This window comes from Brassica napus, chromosome C8 (genome assembly GCF_020379485.1).
Source record: "Brassica napus cultivar Da-Ae chromosome C8, Da-Ae, whole genome shotgun sequence".
NCBI classification, from domain to species: Eukaryota; Viridiplantae; Streptophyta; class Magnoliopsida; order Brassicales; family Brassicaceae; genus Brassica; species Brassica napus.
In genome coordinates, this window is record NC_063451.1 from 576,512 (window position 1) to 599,719 (window position 23,208).

Below are 23,208 nucleotides of genomic sequence, written 5' to 3' on the forward strand. Positions count from 1 at the left end.
TCCTTATACCTGTTTTGAACTTTTGATCTTCATATTAAAAGGCAACTCGTATATAGCAAAAGTTGTTGTATATTGAAGACTAAACAAACATTATTCAAATAAAGTAATTACTATTAATCAGCTCAAACATTCGATCAAATGATCTTCCATCCGATCGCAGCAGAAATGAAATCAGGTGAAATTGAAGTTGGCACAATTAGTTTGACGTCCCAACAGCGTGGAGCTAAAGCCTAGTGTGTTTTTAGCCAGATCAATTTCGATCAAATTGTCTTCCAGCTGCAACCCTCCGATCATCACAGAAGTTTCCGCGTTGACTCCTCCATCAACAAAACCCAAACAGATGACGTCACTGCGGACGCTCACCATTGAGTTAGCTCCGAAGAATCTCCAAAGGACGTCCTTGCTCTGCAGCACAAGCTGGAACTCCGGCACCGCATATCCAAGGCGCGTGACAACGACGTTCTTAGTACTGAAACACGGGCCAAAAGGCTTCACCGACGGAACTCGAGTGATGTTCCTGGCGGTGGCTTCTCTGACGAACGCCGACGTGACGGCCTTGAAAATAGATGTCTCCAACACCGTGTAGGGGTTCACCGTGCTGAGTTTGGTTCCTCCCAATCCGGTGGTTCCGTTGATCGGAACAGTTTTCTCGTTGATTTTAATCGCAGTCACGCCGATGTAATACTCGGGTGATTTCTCGCCGTATACAAACGGTTCGTAAACAATAGGATCCGCAACGAGCACCGGATTGACGAGCAGAGGCGTGGTGGTGAGCTTGGAGATCTTGATCCCTGGTAGGAACACGTACGGTCCCTTACCGAACAAGGCCACGCCTCTTCCTCCAGAAGAAGAAGAAGGGAGAGACAGACTGCGAATTTGCGGTTGAAACCAAACGCCTTGGCGAATTGCGACGGCAGTCCGATGACGGGGTGGCGTCCCATTCCGGCCATACCGACGGTTCCGTTAGCAAGTCCGTTAAGGAGATCCCTTGTTCCCTAAGAGAAAACCAAACTGGGGATTTTAACTACCCGACCCGTATTCGATCCGTTAGTGGATTGAATAAAAACAACTTCCGAAGCAATGTCTCCGGTATCTACCATTCCGTTGACGGGGTTTTTGAATGTGAGAGTGCAAGGGTCAGCGTTACAGCCAGGTCTGTAATCAGAGTAGCAACGGCTACAGCCATGTGAGCCGGCGCGGTAGCACATGGGTGAGTTGCAGTGGCTGGTTTGGAATGTAGTGGACCAGTAGTATGTGTCCGTTTCGACCCAGAGATGTCCACCGCCGAGGTCGAACACAAGGGAGGCCGCCACTAGAGGCGTGCCTGGTTTGTCTCGAGACGTGCCACTGTTGATGACGGTCGTGTACTGGAGTGTAGTTTTGTCTTTTGTTATTGGGAGAACGAGAGCATTTGGTCGGGGAGATTGTTTAGCGAGTGAGCTTGATGATGAGAGTGAGAAGGTGAAAAGAAGAAGAGCTGAGAAGATGAACGGAGAAGAAGCCATTAGAGATGATGATGATTATGGTGATGAGTGTGTATGCAAATGTGTGACAGTGTGTGTATATTTATAGGGGATTTTGGGTTTATTTGAATATTACTTTGAAGATGAGCGTGAGATATGGCTTCCCTGAGTTGGATCCTCTTTTTTACTTTTAAAATGATGCAAAATCAATTACATTATCTTTTTGGGCTTATTACAATATGACAGTTGACAAAAAGAGAAAATAGTTTCTTTTGTTTACTGCACTGGATTAGATCTTTATAAGGTTCCATCTTACATTTGACTTGTTTTACGTTTACGATTTTATACATGCGATTTTTACGAAAAAAGTTGTACTAACAAATGCTGACGCCTCAATGGAAACTTGAGCAGATTGTCTTGGATGGAACATATGATACTCAAATAACATGCTTCTCCTGGGGGCGTTTTAGAAAGTCTCCATTTAACTTTTCTTCTCTTCATTATTAAGTTAAAATGTTGATGTCAATCATAATTATATCTTTTAATCTGCTTGCTTTTTAGATGGATTATGCAGACCTGATCAACTATATGAAATTTACTTCGTTAAATAGTAATTATCAAAAATATGGTCCAATACTTGTCCATTAGTCTTTTTTTTTTATAAAAACTATCTAATAGTAATGAAATTTATATTAGAGTGATCAAATAAAATAATACAGAAAGGCTAGTTATTGATACCTAGGTTAATGATAAGAGGAACACCATGGATGTAGCGTAAGTGGTGCAAGCCAGCTTGATGAGTTCCTTTTGACCTATTATTCTATTGAACTTTATTGTTTCACAATTACGAAGAGTTGAACTTTCAACTTTTGATTCCATTTATTTTATAGTACTACTAAATTTAACTTGTTTACAACACTACAAGAAAACAGGCGGATACTGACGGACAAAATCGTCAGAAGTTCGTCGAAATAGGTGGATATTGACGAATTTCTGACGACAGTGGTCGTCGGTATCATTTCGTCGGAAAAAAAAAATTCATCAGAATTTCGTCAGAGTTTCCGACGACTTTTTGACGAATACCGATAAACCACATTCTGACGAACTTCCGACGACACTCCGATAACATATTCCGAGAACAGAATTCATCGGAAACACTATATTCTGACGAATTAGGTCGTCAGAATATACTGACGAATTAGAGTCATCAGAATATAGCGACAAGCAGGTTCGTCGGAATATTCCGACGACACTAATTCGTCAGTATATTCTGACGACCTTTACTCGTCGGTATATTCCGACGACTATGATTCGTCAGTATATTTCGACGAACCGGTTTGTCGGTATATTCTGACGACTCTGATTCGTCAGAATATACCATTTTTAAATATGAATAAATTTTGCATTTATAAATATTTTTTATATTAAAAATTAATATATACACAAAATCTGAAATTTAAAACTAATAATATTATAGAATTTACATTTATAGAAACTTAAATAGAAAAAAAAATATTCATCAAGTTTTAAAATTCATAAACAACTAAAAACCCTAAGGCAACAAACGATCTAGCTTTTCCAATATCTCGGCGTTGGTCTTCTTTTGGGATTCCAGCTGAGCAAGGATAGTGGCATTCTCAGAAAGAATAGTGGCGTTCTGCTCCTCCAATGCCACAATCCGTTCATCTTTGTTCTGTAGCTGCTCTAGAATCATGGGATTGGTATACGGAACTTGCGAAGAAGACGCCGGATACGAAGAAGCACGGTGGGCCAACCCAACTAAACGTCCTCCTTTCTTTTTAGGAACCGCCTACAAAAATATTTAAAGTTAGTAAACTACATTATAAAATAAATATATTAATAAAAAAATTACCTTTTCGACCATCTCATTTATTTGCAATCGGAACATGTTGGTTGAAGCTCCCGTAGAATCGCCGTCATCAGAGAGAGGCTGAGAAGATAGAAGATCTTCTTTTTGAGTTTCCACCAAGTCAACGACGGATCTGATCACGGCGTCCTGAATTTGACCCGTCTTCTTGTTAGTGTGAGCCTCCTTAATAAGTTGAAGACGATCAACGAGATTACCGTCATTTGCTTCAATCTAAAAAACAGTCATTAGCCAAAGAATATATAAAAATATTTATTTAAATAAATATAAAGATAAAAAAAATTAGAACTTACAAGTTGATCCTCCTTAGAAGACATAGAGCAAGCGCCGAGGTTGTGCACATACATACATTTCCCGCCACGATCGCTCTTCCGGTTCTTGGAGTTCTTAAGAGACGTCGCTGCAGTGTCGTCCTTCTCCCAATGGACTATCAACTGCTCCCACACCGTCCCGTTGATGTACCGTGGCCTCTTATTCTTCTGCCATACTGTCTTGCAAGCGTTGATCTGCTTCGTATAAGAGTCCATTGCCTTTTCGTTGAATTTCTGACGGACTGTTTCCGTGAGACCGGACTCCCAATTGAACTCTTGCTACAAAACACACATAACTTAATTAGTAGATATATATATATAAAAATTGGAAAATGCTTTAAAAAAAACTGAAGAGTCACCGCAAACTGACGAAACCACAACTCCCGGTCCTCACCAGGAATCACACTCCACTTCGAATATCCTGTATGGAGCATGGAATACATCATATTGTTGATGCTCCTGCTAATGCCATTGCTCGACTTGTTGAACCTTTAAAAAAAATGCATGTTAGAAAGTTAATTAATGGAAAAACACTACAAATAAAATAAAAATATACTAACCAAGTTGTATATCCCGGTCATGGGTTATGATGGAGAACCGGGAGATCTCTCGACCTGGTTGTTGAACCAATTGTTGAACTGACATGACCCCCAGATCCTCCTGAGCAGCTGGAGCGGGAACATATGGAGCGGGAGCGGGAACATATGCGGGAACCGAGTTTTGTTCGTGAGATGATCCTGATGGACGGGAACTGCTCCCCGAACTACCTCGGCCGCCACGGGGTGCAGAACGACGGGATGCGGAATGGCGTGCTTCCTCGGACCTAAAAAATAAATGTTAATACATCAAAAGATTGTTAAATATATTAAAAAATGATTTTCTATTTAAAATGTTTTAATTTATATATTTAAATCTAAAAATTATTTATATATATATGTATGTATAAAAAAATTATAAATGTTTTAAAAAAACTATAAATATAGAAATGGTTGTTAAATATATTAAAAATTATTTTTACATCTAAAAATGATATATATATATATATATGTATGTATAAAAAAAATTATAAATATTTTTAAAAATGTTTATAAATATAGAAAAGGTTGTTAAATATATATAAAACTTTTAAAAACGTTTTATTATATATAATATATTACTGGAAACCCCAAAAACAATTTTAAAAATACAAAAACGTTTTCAATCCAAAAAAAATTAAAACAACAATCCAAACAACAATCCTAACTAATAGATCCTAAACTATCCATTCAATCTTAAAGTTTTCAATCAAACAACCTTAAATCCTAAGATCTAACTTCCTAAACCCTAAAAAATTGAAATACACAAAGGTTTTATAGAATATTACATGATTTGTGGAGTGGGGAAAGAGATTTGACGGTGGGAAGAGGAATCGCAAATCGCCGGAGTCGCCGTCGAAGAGAGAGAAATCGGAGAGAGTTTAGAGAGAGAGGCGGAAATGACGAAGAAGGAAACGTCCAGAGTTTTTATCTTTAATGATTCCGACGGACACGTATCCGTCGGAATTTCGTTGGAATCATTAAATATATGTTCGCGAAAATTTTCACGCGGTTTCTTTTTCCCGGGTAATTTGATATTCCGACGGATTTCCGACGGAATTAGTAATGTCGTCGGAATTTCGTCGGATATTAAATCCGTCGGAATGTCGTCGATATTTTCCGACGGATTAGTGACGAGTTTTTCCTACGGAATTCCGACGACGTAGTGTTTAGGGGTTGAACACAAGTTTCTAAATGCAAAATCCAAATCTTTGATAAAATATATAGTATTTGCATAAAGATTTAACTATAAAAATGTTTACATAACACGATTTTTCACAAAAACATTTTTGTAGTATAAGATTAGATGAATATGATTGTATAAGTATATGAGTGTTATGATGAGATGTTATGAAAACCATGATATACATACATAAATATTTAATGAGTTGTTATATTTAAATGGTTACGATCTAATACCATACTAAACACTTATTATGTGTTATTTTCAGAGTTTCAGTATCAAAATTTATATATATTTTGAGATGAAAATTTTTAAGAACATAAGTCCTCGGAAATACCTCGGAATATACCGAGGACATTCCGACAAATTTAACGAGTTCGTCGGAATGTCCTCGGTATATTCCGAGGTATTTCCGAGGAACTTGTCCACTTAGAATGAAACCATTTTTCGTCGCTATGTCGTCGGTATATAGTGACGGAATACCGACGAACTTGTTTAAAAAAAAACAACTTATGTAATTACAACAACTAGTAAATACAAGTCAAATAATAAGAATTCCTAATCAGAATCATCAGAATCTTCATCAAACTCCTCAACCTCAGCTTCGTCCTCTGAATGTACAACAACATCAAGTCCAAACTCGGTAAAATTCTCAACGAGTTCAACATCTGCCAAATCTTCAACTGCACTCTAGTTGCTGGTAGAGTCTGGTTGTAATGGTTCATTAACAGAAGTTCCATCCACTCGTTCTCTTGGGTTGATTTGCGTTACAGTGACCCATGGATCGTCTCTATACGTCACCCGAGGGTAACTGATGTAGCACACCTATCAATTATACAAGGTATTAGTAAAATATAAGCCATTAATTATGAATAAATTGACATACCTGATCAGCTTGCGAAGCAAGAATGAATGGATCATAATATTGAAGTTTCCGCCGCGAATGAACCGTTGTAACACCAAACGCATCAGTCTTCACTCCTCTATCTGGGGTGGTGTCATACCAATCACAATAGAATACTACACACCGCAATCCAACCATACCAGGAAACTGGATTTCCAATATTTCTTCTATGTTGCCGTAGTAGACATCGTCACCGGAACAAGACGAAACACCATCATCATATGTTGTCCTAGAATGACATTTCCTTGTGAATGCATATCCTCGCGTACAATATTTTGGATATGATTTGACCACATAGTTTGGTCCCCGCACAAATTCGCGTATCCAATCATCGAACACAAAACCTCTGGCTAAACCATCATTCACCTATAAATTAAAAACATATATATATGAGTGAAAAGTTAATTACTTTATATTAAATATAAACTAATCATATGCATAGGGTAATATGATATATGACTCACATAACTAAGAAGCCATGCAGCAAATCCGTTATGTCTGAGTTGTTGAAGCTCATCTTATGTCGCATGCCTGTGAGTCATACGCAACTCTGCCATATAAACACTATATAAAAAGATATTATCAATATAAAATAAAATTATTTTATATTAATCAAAAAATTTAAATGAATAACTATTTTTACCTCTCATATTGTAGAACATCTTCACAGTTGGTGAGCAAATATGTTTGCAAATGAGCGTGCTCAGTCTCCGTAAGTCTCCGCTTCGTGGGTTTTCCACTAAGTCGTCCTATTTCCGTGAACATGCTTGGGACAGTAACATGATATGTTGCCCTCTCCCCTCTGTCATCATGCCGAGCAGGTCTTCGGTTTTTTGTATGCACTTCTGATGGAAAATAGTTTTCAGCAAAGATTGCAATTTCTTCATTGATCACCTGGGCGACTATAGATCCTTCCACCTTGCTTAAATTTTTGACCTTCTTCTTCAGATGATGCATATAACGCTCAAAAAGATACATCTATCGGTACTGCACAGGACCACCAAGTTCCAATTCTCTTGCGAGATGAATAGCAAGATGTTCCATTACATCAAAGAATGATGGAGGAAATATCTTCTCGAGGTTGCACATGCTGACTGGTATGTTTGCCTTCAGATTACTAATACCCTCTGCAGTCACTGCTTTGGTTCATAAATCGCGAAAAAACACTTATACCTGCAATTGCTTCATGAACATTACGTGGCAATAGTGCAGAAAAAGCAAACGGAAGGAGGCACTGCATAATTACATGACAATCATGACTCTTCAAGCCAGTAAACTTTCCTTCGCTTCTATCAACGCAGTTTCGCAAATTTGATGAATAACCGTCTGGAAATTTTACTATATCTGTAATCCAATCAAAGAACTCTTCTTTTCCAGCACCATCTAGCCGATAAATGGGAAAAGGGGTCGTACCGTTCTCATCAACGTGTAGTTCAGAACGATCACAGATATCGACTAAATCCAACCTTGACTTCAAATTATCCTTCGTTTTACCTTGGATGTTAAAGATTGTGTTCATCAGATTGTCGAAAAAGTTCTTCTCGATATGCATGACATCTAAATTATGCCGCAATAGATGATCCTCCCAATATGGCAGATCCCAGAAAATACTCTTTTTGTGCCAGTTATGTAGCTCTCCAACCGCATCGACTCGAATGTTTTCATGTCCACCTACGTCTGGTGTCCTACCTGCACCAAAATCCCTCAACTGCTTCCACAATTTTTCCCCACTAACTTCCTCAGGTGGGCCATCAAACACCTGCTTGTTCTTCTTAAACAAAGTCTTACTCCTACGGTATGGATGATCAGGTGGTATAAATCTTCTGTGACAGTCAAACCAACACGTTTTCCTTCCGTGCTTTAGTTGGAAAGCATCTGTGTCATCTTGACAATATGGACATGATAGCCTCCCATGTGTTGTCCATCCGGATAACATACCATATGCTGGAAAGTCACTTATTGTCCACATAAGTACTGCCCGCATATAAAAGTTTTCTTTGCACGAAACATCGTATGTCTCAAAACCATGCGCCCATAGTTGTTGCAATTCATATATCAGTGGTTAAAGAAACACATTTAGTGATCTCTTAGGATGCTCTGGCCCGGGGAAGAGAATTAAGAGGAACAAAAACTCTCGTCGCATGCACAAGCTTGGCGGTAAGTTGTACGGTGTCACAATAACTGGCCATAGAGAATACTGTCTTCCACTCTTTCCAAATGGGCTGAAACCATCAGTACATAATCCAAGATAAACATTTCTTCTCTCTTCCGCAAATTCTGGATATGTTGACTGGAAATATTTCCAAGCCTTCGCATCTGAAGGATGTCTAATCTCACCATTTGTGGAATGCTCTGCTTGCCATCTCATTGCTTTTACTGTGCGCTCACACTGATACAACCTCTGCAATCTTTCCGCCAAAGGCAAATACCACATCCTTTTGAACGGGATCGGAACTCTTCCCCTCGTCTACTAATAACGAGGTTTCCTACAAAATTTGCAGTTATCCCGTTCCTTATCCGCTCCCCAGTAGATCATGCAGTTGTCAATACATACATCTATCACTTCGTACGGTAGTTGAAGACCCGCAACAAGTTTCTGAACCTCGTAGTATGAACCCGGTGCAAGATTATCCTCAGGTAGAATACCTTTGACAAAATCAGTAATCGCATCCACACATTCTTCAGCCAAATTATAGTCTGTCTTAATACCCATCAATCTAGTTGCATATAATAAGGGTGAATGACCATCTCTACAACCTTTATACAAAGGTTGTTTTCCGGCATCCAACATGTCAAAAAATCTCCTAGATTCGGGATTTGGTTCTTCCCCTCTATAATGATAATGTACCATCTGCACAGTACCTATACCATAATCTATATCCGATCTAGGTTCTTCTAACCTAATATCAGGCTGAGGTTCGCTAACAGGCTGATGTTCGCTAGTACTACCATATTCATAACCAGTTTCCCCATGAAGATACCAAACTTTATAATTACGTGAAAATCCTCTCATATACAAATGAGTCCAAACATCAAATTCTCGTATAATCCTATTATTATTGCAAGTAGAGCAGGGACATCTTAACATACCGGTTTTTGCATCCGGTTGCTGTTCAACAAGCTTCATGAATTCTCCAATCCCTTGACTGTATTCTTCCGTAAGTAAATTGGTGTTGGGATCCATATGAGGTTTATCCATCCACGAACGATAATAAACTCCTAAAGACATGATTTTCTCGGAATTGTTGTGATTAGAGAGAGTGAAGAGAGAATGAGGAGTGAATGAGTTGAATGAGGAGAGGTTGTATTTATAGGAAATTGCTTACGGCAGTCCGACGATATTCCGACGGAATTCCGACGAACCTAACGGTCATATCCGTCGGAATTCCGTCGGTATTTTCCTATCTCAATGGCTATAAAACGGTCATATGTATTTGTCGGCAACGGTCAAAAGGTTCGTCAGAAATTCGTCGGTATATGCCGACGAACTTCCGACGACAGCGACGGTTATATTATTGATCGCAAGGTCGTCGGAATGTCATCGGTATATACCGACGAATTTCGGACGAACGTAACGGTTATATATTAAATCGGAATGTCGTCGGAAGTGCGTCGGTATATACCGACGCTCACTCTTTGGTCGGAAAGTCGTCGGTATATTCGGACAAATTTCTGACGAAGTTGTATTTTTTGGTTTCGTCGGAATGCCGTCGGAAAATCGTCAAATTCGTCCGACGACTTTGTTGTCCGTCGGAACGTTCGTCGGAATATTGCGTGTTTTCTTGTAGTGCAACGTGATGTATTGACTGATCCCAAGACGAACAATTAACACAATCGTATTTGAATATTATCTCGTCAGTACCGAGAATCATCATAACAGACAGAAGTAGATCTTGGCATATGGGATTGAGTTATTTGACTGGGATTCATATTTTTATAGAGCATGGCCTACTTACAAACTACAAAGCCAGATATGTATGTGTATACATACTGAAAAATGTTTAATATAAAAAAAAACAAAAACAAAAAAGAAGGTTCGTGATGCAGCGCATCTTTCTAGCATGGACCGCGGACGCACTTCATGGACTTCGCAACGCGTCCAACAAGCTGGCATCGGGACGTGTTCATACATCAAGGACCTTGAGCCCAATTAATCTTTATACCGTCTTCTTAGTTTTCAGTCATGTTGTTAGTTGTATATATTATTAGTGGTTATTTTCTTCTTGCGTTTGCGTGATCAGCTTCGTGTTAGCACCAAATTCGGCATGAGAAGTGATCCGTGTGTTGTGAGGATTATGGAAAACTTTTGGTAGAAATGGTATCTATTGTTCCTGATGGAGTTGTCTCACTTGTCTGCTTCATTGCTAGTTACTCATGCATGTATGGCATTATATTGCCATATGCGAAACTGTCGACAATGTCTTTCACTGCGATCCATATTAAGAAAGCATACTTAGGAATGGCACGTTACAACCAAATATTTTTTCACTCACCCATGTGTACATTTAAATGAGTTTTATGAGTAGATCCTTAAGAAAAAACGCTACCTCAACTCCTACATCTAAAACAACATGAACCTTTCTACTATTATTTGATCATGAAATTTAAAAAGTGATAAGTTATTATTATTGTTTTTTTAACACCAGTTATTATTATTGTTATATATGTATTTTTAACTGGTATATATATATGTGTGTGTGTGTTTAGGAAAGAACCTTTGTTTTTCGTTTTGGTAAATAAGAAAATAAAAGCATGCCGACTCTTTCGATTTCACCTTTGTTTCACCTTTGTTTTTGTTTCTTTCATCTAGTGGTGGATGTTGACTCGCTTATCTCTTCCGATTTCACCTTTGTTTCTGTTTCTTTCATTTCGCGTCGTTTTAATGGACCGGCCGACTCGTTGGCAAAAATTTATCTCTGTATGAACTATCATTTGGACCTCTAAGCCCGTTTTAATAGAATTCTGTAAACACTTACAGAATCACAGATAAATTAACAACAACTACATTGTATGTAAATTACTATATTATATTCAAACATTACAACATTATTCAAAATCTAGTGTATATTATATTCAAACATTACAACATTATTCAAATAAAGTAATAAAATTTGCCTACAAATTATTCATAGGCCCCTTATTAACCATATCAAACATTGCCACTGAAGAAAACCTTTATTTTTAAGAATATATGATCAAATAGAATTAATTATGCAGTGGAAGTGAAATTGAAGTTGGCACAATTAGTGCGACGGCCCAGTAATGTGGAACTAAACCCAAATCTGTTACTCGCCAAATCGAATTCAATCAAATTATCTTCCAGCTGGTACCCTCCGATAACCACAGAGGTTCGCGCGTTGACTCCTCCGTCGACGAAACCCAAACAGATGACGTCATCACTGACGCTCACCATGGAGTTAGCTCCGAAGATCCTCCAAACGACGTCGTTGCTGTGAAGCACAAGCTGAATCTCCGGCACTGCATATCCCAGGCGCGTTACTCCGACATTCTCCGTGCTGAAACACGCGCCGAACGGAGCAACAGACGCAACTCGAGTGATGTTCCTCCCGGCGGCTTCTCTGGCGTATGCCGACGTGAATGCGTTGTATATCGACGTCTCCAACACCGTGTACGGATTCACCGTGCTGATCTTGGTTCCTCCGACTCCGGTGGTCCCGTCGATTTTCAAGAGCGTGGCGTTGATCGGAACTGTCTTCTCGTCGATTTTGATCGCCGTCACGCCGATGAAGTACTCGGAGGACTTCTCCCCTGATGGAAACGCGGACGCAGTGCTCACCGGGTTGATGAGCAACGGCGTGGTGGCGACGGTGGAGATCGGAATCCCGGGGAGGAACACGTAAGGTCCGTTACCGAAGAAAGCGACGCCTCTACCGGAAGTGAGACAGACGGCGAACTTCCGGTTAAAGCTAAACGCGGCGGCGAACTGAGACGGTAAACCGATGTTGTGGCGTCCCATCCCAGCCATACCGACGGTTCCACTAGCGAGTCCTTGGAGCAGAAAGGTTGCCCCGCAAACGAAAACCAAGTCGGGGATTTGAACTATCCGACCCGGGTTGGATCCGTTGGTGGACTGGATAGACACTACGTCTGTAGCGATTTCGCCGGAAGTCGCGGTTCTGGTGACAGTGTTGTCGGGAGTTCCGCTGCACGTGTTGTTGTTACAGCCGGGTCTTGGAGGAGAGAAGCACTGGCTGCAGCCGTCTGAGCCGGCGCGTGAGCACACGGCGGAGCGGCAGCGAGTGGAGCGGTAAGTGGAGGAGACGTAACCTCTGTCGCAGTCTACCCAGAGATTACGACCACCGAGGTCGAAGACAACGGACGCGGGGACGAGAGGAGTGCGCTGGTTGATGACAGTGGTGTACTGGAGGGTGGTTTGGTCTTTGGTGACAGGGAGAACGAGAGCTTTTGGTCGGAATGATGGTTGAGCCAATGAGGATGATGAGAGTGAGATGATCAAGAGAAGAAGAACGGAGATGAAAGGTGAAGACGCCATTGTAAGACGATGATTTGAAGAAGAAGGTTTCTGTGTGGTATTTATAGTGAGAGATTTTGGGGTTGAGTGTCGGCAAATTTGAATAATTAGATAATGTGATGGTGTGACGTTATTGACTTTGATATATTCAATATGATATGACATATATCGTTACGTGATTTCGCATCTCTTTATGTGAAAGTGACAAATTCAGATTTTCTTTTGGGTTTTTGTTTTAGATGAGTTTAGATTTAATAATAGGACTCAAGCTAAAGCACATTCGGATGCCATATTTTACCGAATTTTACTTGATGCTTTTTAAAAATATTTGAGTTAGTGTTGTGCTTAGTGCTACTCAATTGGCTAATGATTCATACGTGATCAGCAGTAACATAGAGACACCGTGGATGGTAATAGAAGCAAAGGTCGGCGACGCAAAGCCAGCTGGGTGGGTGCCTTTCTTGACTTCTACTTTTTTTTATTCGATTATTAATTGATTTTCATAGTTAATAATTTTTGTTTTGGGGAGTTTCTATAAATTAGTACATCATTTCTTGTTCCGACACGTCCACATACGTTTCTTTAATAATTAGGATAATCATCTTTATTATTATCTCTTGTCAGCATCTAATTCGAAATTCCACGGTTTGAAAATTTTGTATTTTAATCTAGGGACCTTTAATCTAACACTCCTTTTGAATAAATTCACAATGCATGCTAATCTAAATCCAAGAAAGAAATTAAATATTATAGTTTGTCCACAAAATCAACTAGTCTTGTTCTAATAATATATCTACCAACGCAAGAAAGAGTTTGGCTTGTCCAAACAAAATACATAACAATTGATGAGCAAGACAATAATAACATTTATTGTATCCACTGTTCAGTATTAAGCAGATAGAAGATTTTAATACACAAGAATGAGCTAGTTTAAGCAAACTAATTGTTAGATTAGAGATCCTACTAGCTAATGATATACTTATAGTTACGTTCTTAAAAGAGACTACTATTAACGCGATTGTCATTTGATTTGTATGAATAAAACCAACAACACACATTGATTGCGGGGTCTCGTCAATGAATGGATATGCCGAAGAATATACACACGTTTCATCGTAATCACATAGACTATCATATTTTATTTGTCTTTTGTTTTAACAGTCAAATAAATCAACATCCGTTCGGTTAATATTTGAACATTTTCAAGATAAGCGTCTAAGATATAAATTATAAAACAACAAGTTGAGTGTTCTTGAAATAATTTTCGTTTCTGTAATTATGAGATAGTTACTAGTGTTGATTAGATAAATATGTGAAAAATGAAGCTCATCTATCATAAGCAGCTAAGATCCATTAATAGTTTATAACCCAAATAAAGAGTTGTGAAGCCATATTGATACCATCGTTTTGGGTTGTTTATGGCAAAATATGTGACCAAATCAAGCACGGTTAAGTTATCTATTCTATTAAAATATAAGTCACAATTTGAAAAGGCCAATTGCTGAAAAGCTAGTCGATGAACTGCTGAAATTGGTGTGACCGAGAAAATGCATGAGTAGAAACGACGAGTCATCTCCTTTGCGAGGATGAGAAGACGATGGTGTGGAAGGAAGTTTTCTGAAAAGAATTACAAATCAAAAGGATAGTAAGAAGAAAATGAATGTACATAGAATTAAAGAGAAATGTTAAACTAGAGACATATTGATATGAGGTTGTCATCACGGTCAGAGAGATTGAGTGACTCTCACGAGAGAGTCCAAAAACCAGCGGTTGGACCATATGGCCAGACCATGGTGCTGGAAACACTCATCGAGCTGGTCAAGGTAGTATATGCCCATCTCCAGCCAAATAATCTTAGAATGATAACCAAGGGAATCTGAGAAAGATCAAGAATCATCCATACTCTTTCACATCCATCACGATGCACCAAGGGGTAGGAATATCTGGTAAATGATGTCTTCTTCACAGCAACAGCGAGTGAAAGAAGCTGGATGGTAGCTTTAACCTTAACTCTTCCAAGATAAGCAACTGAGTCATCTTCGGCTTCAACATCAACAACAATCGAGGGGAAGAACTTCTTCCACCTCTCCTACAAACAAACACATATCAGAAAGAAATCAAATGACAAATCCTAATGACTCTAATAACCAATATCATAACAAAATACATAACAATTGATGAGCAAGGCAATAACATTTATTGTATCCACTGTTGAGTATTAAGCAAATAGAAGATTTTAATACACAAGAATGAGCTAATTTAAGCAAACTAATTGTTAGATTAGAGATCCTACTAGTTCTTGAAAGAGACTACTATTAACGCGATTGTCATTTGATTTGTATGAATAAAACCAACAACACACATTGATTGCGGAGTCTCGTCAATGAATGGATATGCTGAAGAATATACACACGTTTCTACTTTACATCGTAATCACATAGACTATCATATACTATATCAAATTTTATTTCTCTTCTTTTAACAGTCAAATAAATCAACATCCGTTCGGTTAATATTTGAACATTTACAAGATAAGCATCTAAGATATAAATTATAAAACAACAAGTGGAGTGTTCTTGAAATAATTGCCAGATTATGTAATTATGAACTAGGTGATTAGATAAATATGTGAAAAATGAAGTTCATCTATCATAAGCATCTAAGACCCATTAATAGTTTATAACCCAAATAAAGAGTTGCGAAGTCTATTTTGATGAAAATATCATCGTTTTGGGTTGTTTATGGCAAAATCTGTGACCAAAGCAAGCACGGTTGAGTTATCTATTCTATTAAAATAGAAATCACAACTTCAATTCATATATGATTTTAAGTTAGACCATTTCAAATAAGTTTATTAATTGCAGACTTTTATTATCTTCATAATATCCCAACAATATATCCTTATTTAATCCAATATTCTCATTAATGATTAAATAGTTCTTACTTAACATAAATCTAATTATTTTATTAACTGCTAAATTGTAGCATTTCATATATTTAAACTCCTAATTTATTATCTTATTGATTTTACCAAATAATCTTATTGAATATTCGGTGGAAGCTATGACACTTATATGAACATTTATTTAAAAACTATGCCATAAAACAACATTTATTAGAACATATTTCTTTCTCGTGCTGTAAATCTAACATATGGCATTTGATATGCAATTTTTCTACTTTTAATATTGTTGTGATATTATTGACAATTGCATGCAATCATACTCTTAGTACTCTTAATATGTTAATCTATTCTTCTATTTAGCCAAATAATATTAAATTAATAATATTTTATTGTACTTACTAAAAATAACTATTCAAATAAAAATCTATTAAAATCATCATTTTTATTGACTAAACTAGCCGTGTAATTATTTTTCTGTTTTTATAAGATGTTACCAAACAGTATATATTTGAAAAAATTTCCAAATCCTAACTACCATCATTATACTTATTTTAAATTTATAATGTATATATTTTGAAAAAAGTATCCTGGATAAGAATATGACTACACAATTAATATTTTGACAATTTGGTAACATTTTAAATACAAATTGTATCACTGAACTTAATTTATATTGATAACACATTACAGTTCACGTTTAACTATCAGAAATATAAATCATATTTAAATTTATGTAAATAAATAGGGCCTAAATAAATATGAAAAATCCAGAATCAGTCCCATCAATGAAATAGCTAAACCAATATTAATATCAATACCTTCTCTCTTTTTCTTTTACCGTTAATGTAATGAATGACATGTGAATTAATATTGGCACCCACTATTAGAAAACTAAAATAGAAATGACCCATAATTTGAATTAATATTGGATAAACCAAAACTAACCTATTCAACTTCTTTCTAACATCTAACATTCACATCATAAATTCGGGATCACTAACTAAATAATTTCAAAATTATAATTAAACAATACTAACCTATAAATTCACAACAAATTTTGATAATTTCACAATATAAAACTTTAAGCATAAACCAACAAATTTCATAACTCTATCATATACATAATTTTAAAATATGTTAAAATAGTTTATTGTTTGCAAAGCCTAAAATGAAAATAATTTATTTTAAAAAAAATTACATACTATGTATATTTGTTATATATATTCACTTTTAAACTAATTTTGATATATTTTATTATTTGATAAATACTCATTTTGATTGACATAGGTGTATTATGTTTTTTTTATGAGGATAAATATATGCTAACTAATTTGAATATGAGTATAATGTACTAAGATATATTTATTTCAAAATATCCAACATAAATTTATAGTTGAAAATTTAAATTTGCATTGATGAAATTTAATAGGTGATGCATAATTATACTAACTAAATTCTTAATTTATAAAAATCTCAACTTTAATTTTAATATAATTTTCAGATGCACACTTCTTTTTTAAAATATTTTAGGTGATTGCTTTATATAACTTACTTTGAAACAGATAACATATATTTGGCAAACTATTATAAACGACTTATAACATACACAAGTATACTAAATAATTATATTTATAAACAAATACAATTGAAAATGGTCTATATAGTAAAATATGATTGAATGACAAATAACTTATGTAATGTATTATTAATTTGGTTTAACTTCTAAACACAATATGTTAAAAATAAACCGCGCGGTCAAGACCTAGTTAAAGCCATTAAAACTTCAAAAAGGAATAAGACAAAAACCTTTATTTCATTTTCACCCCAAGAAAAATCAAAAATCAAATCATAAACTGACTACACACATTCAATCTCAGGATCAGATGATGGGTATTCTCAGATATAGTATCTATGTTTCAATCACTGTGAAAAATATCATCCAAGCTCGTGTTCTGCTTCGATGTCGGTGATGATGCTTAAGCGACAGTAAGCTCTCGACTTTTTCTTAAAGATGTTTGTCTCTTCTTTACGCTTTCCCGTCTCCCCTTTATTCCTTAAAGTGTTTAGATTTATCTTGAACCTGAGACTTCTTCTTGTTAATGTTGAGTCTACTGCCTCAATGTGCTAGAATTTGAAATGCCCATGTGAAAAAAGGAGGAAACTTTGCTGTAATTTTAGTTTTGAGTTGACGGTTTAGCTGATTCGAGCTCATTCTGCTAGAATCTGATTAGAAGGTAGAGACTTTATAACTGAATCTCATATTATCAATTGGTTGGAGCTTTTGTTTCAGTAAGATCATTGATATGCTAAGCTTCTAATTCAACTCTGGTTAGGCTTTATCTTCGCTATGCCCTTGTTAGCAATAATAACATAAGAGGTTTGTTTGTCGTTCTACTTGTGATTTCAGAGATATTTATTGCCTAGACTGCTAAAGTTTAAGGGATAAAGAGAGAAAGCTTTCTTCCTTTTCTCAATAAATGGCTGCTTGGTCACCATCAGCTGGGATCAGATCTTCTTGTCTAATAAACAATGGCATCACTGAAGCATGGAAATTTCCTTCTGCCAGTTTCTTAACTGGAAAGAACAAGACTAAACGTGGATCTGAGACGCTAATAGTTACAAGAAAACATATCTACAGGGATTTGGGAAGTTATGGGTTGAGTAAGATCTGTGCTTCAAAAACTTCTGTCGAGCTGAAGGAGGAACATGTGTCTACGAGAGGTGCTAAGGTCCATGACCTGAAGAAGGTATCATCCTATCTCTTCAGGACCAAGTCTGGTGCTCTTGTTAAAGTACAAGTTGAAAAGAAGATAGAGAGGTACAGTATCATGGTTTACGTCTCATCGCTGGAACCAAGTGGTGATGACAACAAGAGTAGTCTGGTGATGGTTTGGGGTGTATTCAGGTCTGATTCTTCCTGTTTCTTGCCTCTGGATTTCGAAAACTCTGATCAAGACTCACAAACTCCCTTTGTGAAAAGCTCATTGTCTGAGTTAATGCTAGAGCTAGAATTTGATGGGAAAGAATCTCCTTTCTACCTATCATTTCGGCTCAAGTTAGTGTCAGCAAATGATCCGAACGGTCTGGAAATGCTCACTCACAGGGACACAAACTTCTGTGTCCCAGTTGGTTTTACTGCTGGTCATCCACTGCCATTAGGCCTTTCATCCGGACCAGATGGTGGTGACTCGTGGAATTTCGCATTCTTTTCAAGAAACTCTAAGAGTTTGGTATTGTGCTTGTATGATGATAGCACTACCGATAGACCTGCGTTGGAGCTTGATCTTGATCCTTATGTCAACCGAACAGGTGATTTCTGGCATGCTTCAGTTGATAAAACATGGGGTTTTGTGAGATATGGCTACCGTTGCAAGGAATCTACTAACTCTGAAGATGATGAAGCTGAGAGTATTGTTTTGGATCCGTATGCCAGAGTCATTGAGAATACCATCTCTCCGAAATTTCTTGGAAGTATATACAAAAACTCTTCATTTGATTGGGGGGAGAGATGTGTCTCCAAACATACCACTGGAGAAACTCATTGTTTACCAGTTGAATATTAAGGGTTTCACACAACATAAGTCCTCCAAGTTGCCAACCAATGTAGCAGGGACATTTTCTGGTGTAGCTGAGAAAGTGAACCATTTGAAAGCTCTTGGAACCAACGCTGTCCTCTTGGAGCCAATCTTTTCATTCTCGGAGCAACAAGGTCCTTACTTTCCATTTCATTTCTTTTCACCGATGGACATGTATGGCCAAGAATCTGCAGTTAACTCGTTGAAAGAGATGGTAAAGAGACTGCACAGTGAGGGGATTGAGGTACTTCTGGAAGTAGTATTCACACATACTGCTAAGTCTGGAGCTCTTCAAGGAATTGATGACAGTTCCTATTATTACACGGGAAAGGATTCTAAAACTTACTTGAACTGTAACTATCCTGTAGTTCAGCAGCTGATATTAGAGAGCCTGCGTTATTGGGTGACTGAGTTTCATGTAGATGGGTTTTGTTTCATCAATGCTTCTTCTCTCTTGAGAGGCGTCCACGGTGAACAACTTTCTCGTCCTCCCTTGGTTGAAGCAATATCTTTTGATCCACTCCTCGCGGGGACAAAACTAATAGCTGACTGCTGGAATCCACGTGACATCAAGATGCCAAAGGAAGTAAAGTTCCCTCACTGGAAACGATGGGCGGAACTCAACACAAGATACTGTCGAGATGTAAGGAACTTTGTGAGTGGAAGAGGCCTTCTTAGCGACCTGGCTACAAGAGTTTGTGGAAGTGGTGACATGTTCACAGATGGAAGAGGTCCGGCTTTCTCCTTCAACTACATTTCAAGAAACTCAGGGCTCTCTCTCGTTGACTTGGTCAGTTTCAGTGGCCCTGAGCTGGTGTCAGAGCTAAGCTGGAACTGTGGGGAAGAAGGAGAGACAAACAAGTATGCTGTTCTTTAGACAAGGTTGAAACAAATCCGCAACTTGTTGTTTATACAGTACATTTCACTTGGAATCCCTGTGCTCAACATGGGAGATGAATGTGGAGTCTCTACAAAGGGCTCTCCTTTGCTAGAATCAAGGAAGCCATTTGACTGGAACATGTTAGCTTCTGGCTTCGGTGCACAGATCACTCAGTTCATCCTTTTGTTGACTTCAGTTAGAGCAAGGAGAAGCAATGTGTTTCAAAGGAATAAGTTTTTGAAACCTGAGAGCATTGTTTGGTATGCGAACGACCAAACAACACCGAATTGGGAAGACACTGCTTCAAGATTTTTGGCATTGGGGATCAAAACAGATTCAGGGGAAGAAACGACCGAGCTAAAGAACAATGATCTGTTCATTGGATTCAATGCAAGTGATCGTCCTGAGAAGGTGATATTACCTTCACTACCCGAAGGAAGAAGCAAATGGAGGCGATTGGTGGACACAGCTCTTCCTTTCCCGGGGTTTTTTTCTGTTGAAGGAGAGACCGTTGTAACAGAGGATGAACTGGTAGTGTATGAGATGAAGCTGTACAGTTGTACCCTTTTTGAAACCATCAATTCTACTGCTTAGAGCTCATGTTATGATGATCTTTGTATATGTTATATTGTGTTATTATATATTTCTAATCAGAATATTTAATCAAATCAGTGACTTTCCTCAATATCAGATATAGTACACTAACAACATTTATGCCTTTCTCTCGTATCCAAAATGTAACATATCTTTCTTGACTATATATATCCTCAAACTAGTCATCTCCAACTCCAAGTGGCAAACCAGACCATTCACGGATGCTAATCCTATGAAAGAATGACTAATCCGGAGTTCTTAGGATGAGGTTCTTAGCGGAAGTTAAGAAACTGTTTCTTAATTTCCGCTAAAAACCCCACTCTAAGAACCCCGGGTTAATCATGGTCTGACGCGTTACCTCACCAACCGAGCCAATTACTCTTGTTTCTTTCTCCAAAGGTTCCTCTTAACCAGTCCATATGTTTTTATTTTAAGAGAGAAGAAAATAAAGGAGCAGAGTAAAATGCAGTTCTTTGTAGACTCTAATTTTTTTCATCAAAGAGTTTGAAGAAAACAGATCATTCTTTAATAGAGATAACAGAACAAGATTTCATTACATATCAAGGGATAACATGAAAATGAAAAAGAAGCAAGTCTTGTTAATAAAGAGATTAAGATTGGAGATACAAGAGAGGTTTTGGAGGAAGCATCAAGCACCTCTAGCTTCTCTTCTAGCTGCATCATGAAGTAGATCAACATCGACTCCATCAGGAGGTAACTGCACGTACCTCACCACTGATCCTCTGATGAAACAGTTTCTGACCGAAAGCTGCACAATTCAGTAGGCAAAATATTGTTAGAGATGAACATGTTAGTTACTCCATGAGATGATTCTTCTTAAGGTGTGACAAGAAGAACAAATTGAGAGCCAAAGATACAAATATCAAGCTGATAAGAACATTGAGAAACATTCGGCAAACAAATTGCAAAGACACTGTAATAATGAGAAGACTTGACAATTCTCAATGGCTACATAAACTGCAGTATACTAGCAGAAATTCCATAAAACATGTCTCCACAGACAATGCACTAGATATAAATAGCCAAATCTCACAGAGAAAGCAAGTGGGGGAAGATCTAAGAAAGGTTGATGGGTTAAACAGATGTTCAAGAGCACAAGCTTTACGCTTTCAAATTCATCAACAAGGAAGAAGAGCCAAGCGTTTCCTGATCAAACCTAATGAACTATAACTACAGGGTTCCATTTAGCAGATAAACAACTAAAAGAAGAACAATTAATGGAGATTTTTAATTTACCATGTGAGGGAACTTGTCCTGATCAACAACCCGAGTGTTCTCGAGCTTGATATTGAGGTACTGATCAACTGAATGAAGAGTCCCTCTGATTGCCAAATCGTTCTTCAGCTCAACCGTCACTTCTTGTCCAACCAAATCCTTGAAGTAAGAAAAGAACAACTGCACCCAAACAAGATAACAAATCAAACCCCTAAAACCATTGGCTAAACGAACACAGACCCATGAACAATAACGAAGAAAGAAGAGATCTTTGTTAGATCAAATTTTGAAATCCAAACACTTCAATTCAGGAAAGACGAAAGAAAGCATACAACTTTACCATTTGTTTCTCCGCAGATTGCTTCCTCTGCTCGTAATACAACAAAGAAAAGGTGAAGTGAAGAGCTGAGAGACTTTACAACTTCCTCTCGGCTGTAGTGAGTATACCTACCCTAATGATCTCTATTGAATCGACCCGGAATCCTTTTTTACCCGACCCGTAAGCCCATAACTTACTAATGGGCCTTGGTTACCCCCATTTTAATTGGTAAACCAGACCCTGATTTGAATTTTCGGCTTTTGGTTATTTATTTAATTAAATAATATATTTGTAATATTTGATGTATTATATTCACCAAGTAAATAATTTTTTTTAGCATCTTAAACCATCTATTTACGATGAATATCAATATCATATGAAAAATTGAACAAATAGACGTAATTAGAGAATTGTAGACGATATATAAAAACAATGGTTATTAATGTAAAATATGAAGAAATATGATATTATGACTTAGTATGACATAAAAGATTATAAATTAGTTATACATGTTTAAAGAAAATAAAATGATTTTTAAACTTCTATGAAAAATTTAACATATAAAAAAAGGCGATGAATTAGTCATCAAATTGTAAATAATTTCATAATTTTATTAATAATAAATTATTTATAGTCTTTGTTTTTCGTCAAGATAATTATTAAATGTCCATAACATTAATATGTTAAAAGACCATATTATGAATGCCCATGTTGTAACCGTTTTTTTCCGGGAAGTGTAACAAAAAAAATTACATTTAACTCTTCGTTTTGTTTAAGTTTGTGTCGGTAAAAGATTAAAAAAAAATCTCTCTATCTTTTTCAATGTTCAATTTGAAGCTTATTATGCGGAAATCATATGCGGAAATCATACACAAATATATG

General features: G+C 37.1%; 2 protein-coding genes and 2 pseudogenes across 2 annotated transcripts; 1 reads left to right on the plus strand and 3 right to left on the minus strand.

The window, feature by feature from the left end:
* Positions 1-53: 53 nt before the first annotated feature.
* LOC106401480 lies at positions 54-1,897 on the minus strand (annotated as a pseudogene).
* A 9,433-nt stretch (positions 1,898-11,330) lies between these two features.
* On the minus strand, positions 11,331-12,878 carry LOC106402314 (probable aspartic proteinase GIP2). The gene has a single exon (XM_013843023.3). It carries the CDS (start codon positions 12,836-12,838, stop codon positions 11,534-11,536), a length of 1,305 nt encoding a protein of 434 aa, XP_013698477.1. The 5' UTR covers positions 12,839-12,878; the 3' UTR covers positions 11,331-11,533.
* A 3,973-nt stretch (positions 12,879-16,851) lies between these two features.
* Positions 16,852-20,791, plus strand: LOC106399979 (annotated as a pseudogene).
* Positions 20,792-21,274: 483 nt separating this feature from the next.
* On the minus strand, positions 21,275-22,488 carry LOC106399418 (sm-like protein LSM2). Its single transcript, XM_013839902.3, has 3 exons — positions 22,348-22,488; positions 22,029-22,187; positions 21,275-21,540 (listed from the first exon to the last, which is right to left on the minus strand). The coding sequence occupies exons 1-3, from the start codon at positions 22,348-22,350 to the stop codon at positions 21,421-21,423; spliced, it is 282 nt and encodes a 93-aa protein (XP_013695356.1). The 5' UTR covers positions 22,351-22,488; the 3' UTR covers positions 21,275-21,420.
* Between the last annotated feature and the right edge of the window lie 720 nt (positions 22,489-23,208).

Coding starts and splice junctions, on each gene's coding strand:
- LOC106402314 (XM_013843023.3), bottom strand. CDS start 12,838: ATGGCGTCTTCACCTTTCATCTCCGTTCTTCTTCTCTTGATCATCTCA.
- LOC106399418 (XM_013839902.3), bottom strand. Junction 21,541..22,028: donor AGGACAAGTTCCCTCACATG/GTAAATTAAAAA, acceptor TGAATTGTGCAG/CTTTCGGTCAGAAACTGTTT.